The 12858-nt window shown below is 30.0% G+C and overlaps 1 protein-coding gene across 2 annotated transcripts in view; it reads left to right on the plus strand.

Moving 5' to 3' along the window:
• Positions 1 to 12858, plus strand: part of LOC143067864 (5'-3' exoribonuclease 2-like) — a 49453-nt gene that overhangs the window by 17914 nt on the left and 18681 nt on the right. Inside the window, exons 15-27 of one of the 2 annotated variants that reach the window (XM_076241448.1) lie at positions 557 to 691; positions 989 to 1110; positions 1761 to 1845; positions 2210 to 2260; positions 2992 to 3099; positions 3502 to 3591; positions 4152 to 4308; positions 4704 to 4804; positions 5419 to 5498; positions 6457 to 6519; positions 7057 to 7125; positions 11198 to 11338; positions 11966 to 12063. In XM_076241448.1, the coding sequence (XP_076097563.1) occupies positions 557 to 691; positions 989 to 1110; positions 1761 to 1845; positions 2210 to 2260; positions 2992 to 3099; positions 3502 to 3591; positions 4152 to 4308; positions 4704 to 4804; positions 5419 to 5498; positions 6457 to 6519; positions 7057 to 7125; positions 11198 to 11338; positions 11966 to 12063 (1300 nt within the window). The remainder of the gene's footprint in view (positions 1 to 556; positions 692 to 988; positions 1111 to 1760; positions 1846 to 2209; positions 2261 to 2991; positions 3100 to 3501; positions 3592 to 4151; positions 4309 to 4703; positions 4805 to 5418; positions 5499 to 6456; positions 6520 to 7056; positions 7126 to 11197; positions 11339 to 11965; positions 12064 to 12858) is intronic. The other variant, XM_076241449.1, reaches the window with a different exon arrangement.

Genomic DNA, 12858 nt, shown 5'->3' on the forward strand with positions numbered 1-12858 from the left:
CCCACAAATTACGTATATTGTATCCAAGAATGCAGGGAATTTTTAGTGTATATGTACTATCTTGTTTTAAGAAATTATAGCATCACACTCTAGAAATATAACATCACATAACCATCATGCTAACAATCTTCCAATTGATAATAAGATATGGAAAATAGTTTTACCCTAGAATTATTTTCATCAAGGCATTGTACACAACATTTTTGATACAAGGAAAATAATATTTTCAGTAGAAACAGCAAAACATACTATTTCAATATACTGTGGATTCATTTATTTTCGTGGGTATCAATTTTCGTGGATTGCTGAAAACTTTCATATTCATGGATATTTGATTTCGTGGTTTTGCCAATCTTTGTATTTAAAGCCTATTGAAAATATGTTATTCGTTGAACATTTGAATTCGTGGTTCACCTGTATTCACCAAACATGAAAATTTGTATCCAAGAAATAATAATGAATCCACAGTAAAATATAGAAAAAGGCAAATAATATTGTTTATTTGAATTGAAATTTTTGAAAATCTGTTTTGCTAAAAGAAGAAATTTTATTTCAGTTTTCTCAAGGACCTCGCTGGACACCAGGTGGACAGTTTGCACCACAGGCATTAGGCCAGTCCCACAGCTCATCAGTATCAAATCCAAGACAAGAGGCCTACAAGGGTCGTGTGGATGCCATGCAGTCAATGATGGTATATTCAGGTCATGTACTAGTGCATGGCTTTGGAGAAATTATATAACGGAAGAAAGTATTGAAGAGTCATGCAAAGACTAAAATTTCAAATATTTGAAAACCATTTTTTATGTTATTTTTATATATTATTGAAAGCCTTTTTTTTTGTGATTTCTTATTATAAAAAAACTTGATAATTGCATATAGAATGAATTATAACCAAGAAAAGTTATTGAATTTGAATGTATAGCAAATAATTTTTTTCATAGCAGCTTATCAATGCAGATATTGGCATAAATAAATTTGGATTTTACAGACAAAAGACGAGCCAGGTAAAGGTACAAAGAGGAGTGTTCCTGATAGTGATGATACAGAGAAGACAGAGAAGGAGAAAGAAAAAGAAGAAGAAGAAGAGAAAGAACCAGAAGATGAAGTCAAGTAAGTACACAGGAAATATGTTATAAAAAAAAAATGGATTTTATTTTTATTGTTTAAATAAATTACATGTGATGTAATATTTGTTAGAAAAAGTTTGAATCTATAGGAATTAGATGGTCTAGATGTGATTTGCTCAATGTTTTGACTTATATATACATTCTAAAATTTCTAATAACTTTGTGAGGATTTTTTATTGTACTCAGTGTATACAGATAAAATTGTAACTGTTAGACCAAATCATATCATTACTTTTGATTGTCATCTAGGCAATATCCATTTCTTTTATAGTTCCTATGTACAATTTTGTTATCTATTTATAGACCACTATTTAGATTATTCAATATTTGTGTACTCCTGTATCTGTTAAACACTTAATTACATATTCTAGCCATGTACCCATCAACAATACAACAAAATGCTAAGTACCAATAGATAGAATGTAACAAAAAGTCAAAACAGGAAATATATGGAACAAATTTATCATTGGTTATTTCTGTTTTGAAAGCTTTTCTGTAAAAATTCAATTATGCAAAAGCAAAAAAGCGTATTTTAGATAATATGAAAATAAAAAAATAAAAAAAGATGGCAGGAATAATGCTCTTTCTGCAGATTACACAAAAAACTTGACAGAAATTTGATTTTAATTACAGGTTATGGGAAGATGGATGGAAGGACAGATATTATAAGTCCAAGTTTGATGTAGATAAAGATGACATAGAATTTAGACATAACGTTGTAAGTTCATCTCTTTTCAGTCAAAGTTTGATGTAGGATGGAATATAAACTGTTCTTTAATCTTGCCAAATATATTTCTTTTGTTTATATGATTTATGTACTGAAAAAGGCCAAATTTGTCAATTATAAAAATAGTTTGAGGATTTTTTTCTGATAGCAAATGAACAGAAAAGTTATATGAATGTGGGGTATTTGTTAATGAGACAACAACAACCTTTGTCTGTTATGATAGATTGTGATGAAAAATTGAAATATTAATGTGGTAAAAAAATATTTAAAAGAAAAATTGATATATTTAATGTGATAAAAATATATGTAAGAAAAATCAAGATATTGATGACTAAAATTTAATTTTTCATTGTAGGCCAGACATTATGTTACTGGTTTATCTTGGGTTTTAAGATACTATTATCAGGTATGTACTTTTAATAATAATTTAGACTCCAAAAAATACAATTACTAATTTGCAAATTGAGTTTAAAAGTGTGATAAAAGAACACTATATTTTGCCCATCCATTGCTCCCGATAAAAACTGTAACCTTCAAGTGTTGAATCATTGCAAGATCGTTAGTCTGAGCCTTTGTGATTCTACAAAATGACACCTGCAAAGCAGCAAGTACAGTTATATAAGAATGAAGAGATTTAGTATGGTTACAATTGAGACAACTATCCACCAAAGTTCAAATGAAAGGATGGAAACAATTATAGCCAACCATGCAGCCTTTCAACAATGACCAAAAAAATCTATAATCAGATTTTAAAGGCCCTGACTTGTAAAATATAAAATAATTTAATTGAGAAAAAGGGAAGATTTATGATGATATTATTTACACAAAAAAACAAATATGACTGGCATGACCAGGGACAACCACTAAACTACAGGCTCCTGACTTCGGACTGGCACAATAAGAATGTGGCATGATAAAACATGTCTCATTAGACTTGAGAATTAAGGTGCAAATATTGCATTTATGGTCTCCCAATAAATTTAATCCTTGTATGTGAATTGATTATGTCTCTTAGCCATCTTGCCTGTTTTCTGTATTTTTTGTAATGCTTTATCATTATACATGTATTTACAGGGTTGTGCCTCTTGGAAGTGGTATTTTCTTTCTAATGCTTTATCATTATACATGTATTTACAGGGTTGCGCCTCTTGGAAGTGGTATTTTCCATATCATTATGCACCATTTGCATCAGATTTTGTAAATATCAGTGATCTACCCAATGATTTTGAAAAACATACAAATCCAGTAAGTAAGAATACATTATGTGGATCTTGTTACAAATTATTGCTGCTTTACAGTAGCGTTTAATATATCTAGGCCAAGTTTGGGTTAGCTTTGAAGAAAAAAATAGTAAAATGAAACCTTAATTAGTGTCTGAATGATTTGTTCAGGGTTGAAAGAGCTGACAAGTGATTTTTAGTTTGTGATAATCATTTTATAATTGTCCGACATTTATTAGGGTTGAATAATGATTATAAAAACTTAGTTGTAGTGTGTTCTTTGAAAAAGCTAATTTCATCGTTAACTGTAACACACTGAAAAATTATGTTCAGAAGATTTTAATTTTTGTTATTTTTTCCTATATATTGTTTTCCAAAGATTTTTATTGGTTATTTTTTTTTTGTAAGTTGTTTTCTATATTTATAGTTTAAGCCATTGGAACAGTTAATGGGTGTATTTCCTGCAGGCAGTAAGAAACATCTGCCTCTGACCTGGCAGACATTAATGTTTGACCCTGTAAGTATTACATACACCATGGTAGACATAAAGCAAATAACAATCAAGACATTTTATACTATCTCTACCTTTATAAATACTGAAGAAAAAGTGAAGGAGACAATGACAAAATGGCAATCCAAAGATGAGAATGTAAATATTCCAATCAAAATGCCCTATGCAGTATTATTGCACAATCCAACACATTCTTTTAGTTCTTTTAAAATGCAAGATAAAAAGTTTAAACATGGCTTTTCACCCAAAAATACTTTCTGAATACTTTATTGGTATTGTTATATAAATTGGATAAAACAATATGGCAAATGATTAAAGAGGGGCGTAAAGGGGGGGGGGGGGGGGTATCTGCACGGAAGAACACAAAATAAAAATTGCCATTTTCACGATGAACGAACAATTAAAAATGTCTTGCATGTTTGATCTTTTTATCGATTTCACGAAACACAGTGAATAATGAACCTTGAAATAAAAATGGCAAAATACGTTGTTATTTATTAAAAGTAAGAACTATGCTGATTAGTATTTTTTATTTATTTATGCTTTTACTTTTTTGATGTAAACAGGAATCTCCTATCATAGACTTTTACCCTACAGACTTTAGGATAGATCTAAATGGGAAGAAGTATGCCTGGCAGGGAGTAGCTTTACTACCTTTTGTAGACGAGAAGAGGTTACTGAAGGGTTTAGAGACTGTTTATTCAGATCTGACTCCAGAGGAAGGTACTGCTTATTATTCATTATGTAATCTTCCTGTCATTTTTTATCAAACAATTTTGTTGTAAGGTTTCTTTAATCATCTTTCTATAATCCTTACAAAATCTGATAATTTACTCAACTGTTAGTTTGAAAAAATGCTCTGTGACTCATACTTTTCGATATAATTTTGGGGAAAAAAAACATGATATAATCTATAAGTTGGTAATTTATTAAAAAAGATCCATCAATTTTGATTTTGATCTGCCATCTCTCTTTAGCTACATAAAATTTATTAATAATTCATTGTGATGATTGATAAATTATTTGTGTACTTTATTTTATGGTCAAGCAAGCAAACAAACACAATTAACTTTATTGTTTCATATACTCACTAAATTCAAACTTTTCTGATTTGTTAGTTTTTAGAAATGGTAGAGGTAAAGACAGGCTGTTTGTAGGTAAAAGACACCCAGCTTACTCCTTCTTTGAGGGTCTGTATGAAGGTGACAGGTCAGAAGAGGTGAGGAGATAATCATATTCAATATTGTTAATTTATGGAACTGCTTTTAAGATCGATAAGACAGAATTTGAAAATGAAGTATTAACTTCCACGCTTCATACAAAATGTGCTTTGGTCAATACTTTTACACTCGTAATGAAATTACAAAAAGAAGCATTCATGTCTTATATTGTACAAAGGCTCCTATATGATCTGTTGTTCCAATAGCGTGGCTTGAAACAAATAGTTCTTATATGCTTACAATTCTTTTCAAATATATGAAATGAAAAGTAATGTATATAGAATTCTTTTCAAATATATGAAATGAAAAGTAATGTATATAGAATTCTTTTCAAATATATGAAATGAAAAGTAATGTATATTTTATATTGGCTATAGATTAAGTGTTCGTACCCTTTTCCTTTCCTCTTAGCAACAATTATTTATTTTGATCTGAATGTTTTGTTTCTGTGCTGGAATGGATTTCTATTGTTGATTGATTCAAATACAATTGCAGACTAGATGTGAGCAAGCCTCAACAAGACTATGTGCTCAGTTTTGAAGGTTGCAGTAGCTTTCAACAGAAAATAATCTCATGAACATTATCATAACAAATCTGAATTATTTCCTTACAGGGTGTAGAAGTAAATCCCTCTTTGACACATGGTATGGCAGGTCGTGTCTGGTGTGATGATAAAGCTACAATGTCAGGAGAGTAAGTTTTTAAAGCAACCTATATACAAAATCAGCTAGCTATTGATATTTTGTAAAAAAAAATTGTATGGTTTTTATACAGCCGTCAAAATTTTGACGGGAGGTATTATGATATACAAATGTCTGGTGTCCATCTGTGTGTCTGTCTAACTAGCGTAAACATGTCACACCGTAACTTGAGAACAACTTATCCAAATTTCATGAAAATTAAAATACTTGTTTCTTATGATGGTCAAACAATATGTATACTTTTTGGGTCTAAATTAATATTTTGTTTGTTTCCCAAATCCCGACCCTGCCAAGCAAGGTGTGGGTAGGTAGGTAGGGAAATTATTTATTTTTTTCCAAAACGCTTGACTTTGTAACTTAACAGAAGGGGGGTATCACTTGTCAGGCAGTATCTCAAAAAAATTTATGATTATTGCTTAAAACTTTACACACATATCTAAAGATTTGTATACTTTTTTGTGATGATTCATAATTTGATTTAGAGTTATAGAGTTCTTGTTAAAAAAAAAAGGGGGGGGTGTCACATGTGGCACAGTATCTCAAAAGCATTTATGACAATTGCTTAAAACTTTACACACTTCTTATTTATATTAAAATAGAGATCTGTATACTTTTTAGTGATGATTCAAAATATTATATTAGAGTTATTCAGTTTTTTTGTAAAAAAAATGGGTGGTTTTTCACATGTTGCCCCGTTTCTCAGAAACTATTTATGATTATTGCTTAAAACTTCACACACAAGATGACGGGCCTGTCATGTGCTTGTGGCGCAGCTGTTTATTTTTCTTTTATGGTGTCAGAGATTTAAAGAACATTTTTAGAAATAAAGTTTCTGACGAAGTCAAGCTGTTAACCATCCAAGAACTCATGTTTCGTTGAAATATGAACTGGAGTTTTTAATGAGATGTTTATCAAGTATTTTAATGAATTATACAATTTCTATGTTTCAGAACAATTAAATCCCCCTTACCACAACCAGAAATGAAAGACATCCTTGATAATCAGTGTTTATGGTTTGTATCACTTCAGTATAGAAAATCAATTGCTCAACTATTAAAAGGGCCAAATTTAAATAAATATTGAAATAGGAAATATTTAACCTATCAAATTTGGTGACTTAGTGTCTAAAATTTTAAATATATATATATCTGATTTAACATAGCGAACAAACCCACAAATTCGAGATATAAAACAAACTCATTACTTTAAGATCACTGAAACCAGTTAATGGAAGATACATGTTAACAAAGTAACAAGTAGAGAGACCTGTCTATAAGGAAATTGAAAGATGACGTTTTTAATAATTCAGTAAATGACAGACACAAAAAAAGATTTTTGTAGAAGTATTGAACTAGAATTAATCATTACTAGAACACAATTACACTTATTTTAAAACTGTTTGGTAATATACTCACATTTTTTAACTTGTCTCCTTTTAACAACTTTCAAACCTCAGCAAAATATGTGTTTATTTCCATACAGTTACTATGCATTTCTAATAAATTGCATCTTTCAAGATTTATTTACTAAATAAGTATAATATTTTTCAGTATTCTGTACAAAGATCCAGTATATGATGATGACCATTTGTTTCCCTCCAAAGTACTCCCTAATGCTAAGTAAGTGTGCACACTGCATTGTACAGCTTATAATGTCAATATATACCCATATGATATTGTATATGCCCAAAATATATTACCTGCCTGACCATGCTTTTGATATACTTTCAGTTATAAATAATTTTTGCCTTAATGACTTGGATTTTGTGCAGTGAATACTGTCTTTTAAATTCATTAATATTTAAGTCTTTAACTTTTTAAACAAATATTTACCATTAAGTTATTTTTTAATAGATACATACCTTTTGAACATTTTAAAAATTTGTGAATGTTTTTTTTCTCATAGTAGACAAAAGCCTCCCTCCCTCCTCCCCTAAAAGAATGTACAAAGATGGCTTTTGCTTTGAATTTTCCTATTGGCAGATTTTAATGATGATAACTTCCCACAACAAGGTTATTTTCTAAGAAAATGGTCAATCTATAGATCTGCTTAAATGAGGGTCATTGAGAGTCTGAGCATTAAACATAACCTTCAGATTATTTTCATGTGTGTGATTATAGGTCTATTCTTTATATTATGTATATCTGCCTCTTGTTACAGTGTTCACTATCCGAGTATGCAGTCAAATCTTAAATTACTTCATATTTTTTATTTATTTCCTTGTGATAGTATCACATAGCCTTAAATTGATTTGCATTGTCACTTGATTTAGGATGCTTTTGTAGAACTTGCAACACTTATGTCACATAAGTGAGCTATATCAATGCTGGATTCTGTTGTCGGTGATGTCCACATTTAAGTTAGGTCTGTGGTTAATTTTATTTTAGAAATCAATAACTTTGTCAAACCTTCATGGAATTTGAACAGATGATCTTTGGTGGCCAAAAGATAGTATCAACAACAAAATTATTTATTTTCGCTTTTTATATATAGTTTACTGACAAACAGACTATTTTACATAGTTTTTCAGTCATCAATAACTTTGTCAAACCTTCATTGAATTTTATTAATTTGATGAAATCTTAAACAAAGTTCATAGGTCAACTACATTACTTCTATTACTTCGCTGATAGTATTTATTTGCCTGTCATAAGGGTCACATGATGTAGTAATTCTTACGTTCTTTTTGTGTGGATTTTAGTCTCAAATTTTACATTTAACTGAAATTATACAATTTTATTTTTAAAACGTTTGAAACTATGGCAATATCATGCATATTTATGAATTTCTAAACAAGAATTGAATTAATTTCATTATAAAATAAAAAATTTACTCTAGAGTGGGGTGCTCATTTTCACCATATCTTTCCATGTTTTCTTCAGTTTATGTGTAGGTCTTTATGTTTTTGAAGTATACTGATATTTCAATATGAAGATTACTTAAAATGCAAAATATTCTTAGCTTTAAAACGTGTTTGTTTTGAGAAAAATTATCTAAAAAGTTGGATTAAAGGGTGTTTGAAATTTCCTGATGTTTTGTCAAAGGGGGACACATATTCGCCGTTTTTACATATCTATTTAAAACCAAATAACTGCAGCTTTAAAGTTAAACAATATTTATCAAATAAATTTCATTATAGATGAATAGCAGACATTTGAAAGGTGTAAAAAAATGAAATTTAGGGCAATCAGTCAAAAAATTATTAAGAAATACTTCTTTGAAATTGTTTTTTTTCATTCAGGAAAATCGTTGTCCTTTAATCGGTCCTTTGCGGTAAGTGCCGAAATTTGGTCTCATTTTCAAAAATAATCATTTGTTATAAAAATATAATTTACTGTCATATTTCTTCCATTTAACCATCCTATGAAGTTTTTACACATCAAAATCTTAAAACGGCGAAATTGTGTCCACGGCGAATATAAGCGCCCCACTCTAACCATCACAAAATGTTATCATCATGCATGTATAGTCATTTTATGGCACATCGTTCAAATGTAATCTATATCATTGTTCTTATTTAATAAGTCATGAGCTGTCATTTGTAGATTTCCTAGAGAATTACACATATTAGAAACCTATGGTTTTAGACTGACCTCAAGGTGACATGTTACCTTGCAGATCCATAAACCCTTTACTAACTTGTCCTGCTGATTAACCCATATTGCTTTAAAGAAGGCATGTTTCATAGCTAGTTAAATGTAGTAGATCATGTTTTGTAGAAATAGTGGTTGGCAAATATTCTTATTTCAAGTTTTATAGGTTACAACTTTTCAAACTTGAATTTGTTAATTGTTCTATAGGAGCTTTCAATGATTAACAACTAATGTTAAGACATTTCCTGTATTAAAAATCTGTTACATTTCAGTAATCAGGGAAACATGTGGTATTCACTATTGATGTGAAAGTTCCTTGAAATCGATTACAAAATTAGATAAAGTAAAGCTTCTCTGCTGTGTTGCACTCTATATCTTTTTAGAAAAAAAGCTTTATTCAAGTAATATATGTGGAATAGTTAATTATGTTTGAACAGAATTGCTGAGAGGTAAAATAGGGATATTTGCCAACCATGTGAACTTTTATAATGACAATTTGTTTAGTTATAGTTGTATTTGTTGAATTTTTCTTTCAGTTCATTTGCTTTTTACTTTGCATGAAAATTATTTATCCATACAATTTTATTGCATATCGCTTCTGCAAAGATGGTGGATTTCATTTGTTTTGCTGTTTTCAATTAGTATCCTAACAAAGAAGTATTCACATGTTTAATTGCTCTAATGAGTAAGTAACAATAGGAAAGAATGCTAAATCATTTAAAAGATAGATAAATGGAAAATATGTGTCATCTTAGCAGTAGTATTTCTTTCTCTTTATAAGTAAAATAAATAGTTATGCACTGTAGGACCCTTTGAAGTTTAAGGACCATAAATATTATTTCAATGATGATAATATGATTATATAACATATTCAAAGAATAAGATTATTAACCCCTTATATAATGTGAAATAGCACTTTGGTATGATATGGTTAACATTCATTGATACCGCATTGCATCTTCAAAATTCTATTTAAAGTTGACAGTGATATTAAGAATCCAGCTGGATTAGTAAAGGTATCCTAAAAAATCTTCTTTTTTTCCTGTGAAAGGTTTTTAGAAAGACGAAATTGAAAAACAGGAAAAAGGGACAAGAAAGAGGCATCCATGATTGTTTTCAATTGAAAAAGAACTCCAATTATAGCTTTTTATACCCTGAGTTTTAAATTAACTGTACTGAATATCTTTCCAGATAAAAAAAAAAGGAGATTAAAGTGCAAAACATATATATTCCCTTGTGACCTACTGTTTTCTTTAAAACTGATATATAACATCTCTATGTAAAGGACCAAAAAATATGATAATATTGGGAATTATGCATTCTTCCAGTTTCAAGAATTTTTTGTCTATTTAGGGGGATTATATTTTAACATCTGCTTTGTACTAGGCTATCATGTTGAGTCCAATTTTAATTGTATTAGCCCAAAAGATGTTTGTCTACAGGAATGCTTGTCACATTATTCTCAAACCTGCATTTGTTCTAACATGAATGTGGATTGATATTCAGGAAAACATACTGGTCTGATTTGGTTGTTTTCAGATAATTTCTTTGCACTTCTTAGTCTGCAATGTTAAAAAATGTATTGAGTCAAGGATGAGGTGTTTACATACTACATTAAATATTGCCACTTTCTGATCTCTTCCTCCACTGTATTGAGTCAAGGATGAGGTGTTTACATACTACATTAAATATTGCCACTTTCTGATCTCTTTCTCCACTGTATCGAGTCCTCACAGACTAGATTAATGTTGTCAGACTTAAATGCCTTCACACAGGAAGTTCTGACTACAGTGGAAACATTACTAATGTTAATCTGAAATTTTAAACTATTATATAATACTGGTTGTTTTACGAAAAGGGCTTGGAATTTTTCTATAATTATTTCAAACTATTTATCATCATTTGAAAGAGAATTTATTTTATTTGCAGATTTGAGGTGATACGTATTTCTGTTATAACACAATTGCTGTTAATTATTAGGGGAAGTCTTAGTGCAAACATTGATTAGAAAAAAGAAACATAATATCTGTTGGTTTGGAATTAAAGTTATGAGTATTTTGAAACAATATTGGACATTAATTTTTGCTGCTTATTTCAGAATGCCAGAAAGAGTATTAAAACCAGAAGATTTTGATCAGAGAAATAGAGGAAAGAGTTGGATGCCACAGTTAGGTTTCCAGAAACACAGTGGTTATAGAGGAGACAGAAAAGACAGTTCAGCAGCCAATAGAATGTTGAGGTTTGTTCTTAAACTTGGTAACCTTCACTTTCAGCTCATATTCTTAATAAAGTTATTATTGTATGTAGCCAGACTTCAAAAAATCATGTATACCAATTTTGTGTATTCATTTATTATCGAGGGTATCAATTTTCATGGATGGAGGAACATTTGCATTTTTGTGGATATTTGATTATGTGGCCATTCATTCTATGCATACAAAGCCTATAGAAAATTTGTAACATGTTGGAACATTTGAATTTGTGGTTCATCTGTAAACAAAACCCACAAACATTGATATCCAACAAATAATAATGAATCCACAGTGATAAGCTACTTACAAGTGTCTGTTTTAACTCCTGCATGACACAACATTGATGCCAGGACAGGTTCTTGTTGTAAACGTTAATTATATTGGATATTGTGTTGTAAGTGGTCTTATGCAGTCTTTTCCTTTCACATTTTTGTGAAAATTATATCATAGGTTCATATGAGAATGTCTTGTATACCAGATGATCTATGCACTTCAAATGGAAAACAATAATAAGCCATGGTCAGATAAAACATATGCTGTGTCTTGGGACTTTAAAAAAACATGTTGTTTTGTAGAATATTGAAATTTTTACAGTTCATTTTGTATTTTTACAGAGGAAGTATGGGACGAGGTAACAACCAAGGAGGCGGAGGTTGGAATAGACAAAGTATGTACAAATCTCATAGTGCTCCCTCACTTAGGTATCCAAGAGGTTGGTAATACTTTCCTCTCAGTTTAGGCATGGGGTTAAGGCAATCACAAACAGTTTTCTGACAACAAAATCTTAGAAATCATGATCTGAAAATATCAATTATGGTTTCTGTAAACATTGCACCATGTGTGTGTTTACAATTATTTATCATTTGAACACTACCTATCCTCGAATTTGGGCAGCGAGTTACTTACCATTCTGGAGTTATGCCCATTATAACTTTGAAAACAACAAATTTGTTCTTTTGCACTCTCTTTCTTAGGTTTGCTTCATGCAAATTTTATGAAACAGAGTTTGAATTTGGGCTTCATATCATTTACGAATTTAGAGACTTGCCCCAATTTAACTTGGAAAATTGCAAAGCTTGAGGAGGGACATTCATGTCCTCAGATACATTCTATGTTTTTCCACTAAGTTATCAAATATTAATACATAGAGATATGAAGAATTATACTGTTTATATTTTGCAAATCACAGTCAAACTGCTTCTATAACAGCAAAAATGATAAGAAGGGAAGTAATTCTGTCATAATACTTTGTCAGATAACTGTTCGTTGTTTAGCATGTTTTATTGTTATTTTATTTACAAATTGATGGTACACAATACTTTTTGATAATACAGTATTAAAAACAATTTTTCAAACTTTGTGTCTTATTTTTGTGTATAAAAGAAATTTTTTAAAACGGAGTGTTATGTCGTGTTTAAATAGGTTTGTTTATTTCAATGCCCCTTTTTATACGACCGCAAAAATTTTAATTTTTTGGTCGTATATTGCTATCACGTTGGCGTCGTCG

Source organism: Mytilus galloprovincialis, chromosome 3 (genome assembly GCF_965363235.1).
Source record: "Mytilus galloprovincialis chromosome 3, xbMytGall1.hap1.1, whole genome shotgun sequence".
In the NCBI taxonomy this organism is placed as follows: domain Eukaryota; kingdom Metazoa; phylum Mollusca; class Bivalvia; order Mytilida; family Mytilidae; genus Mytilus; species Mytilus galloprovincialis.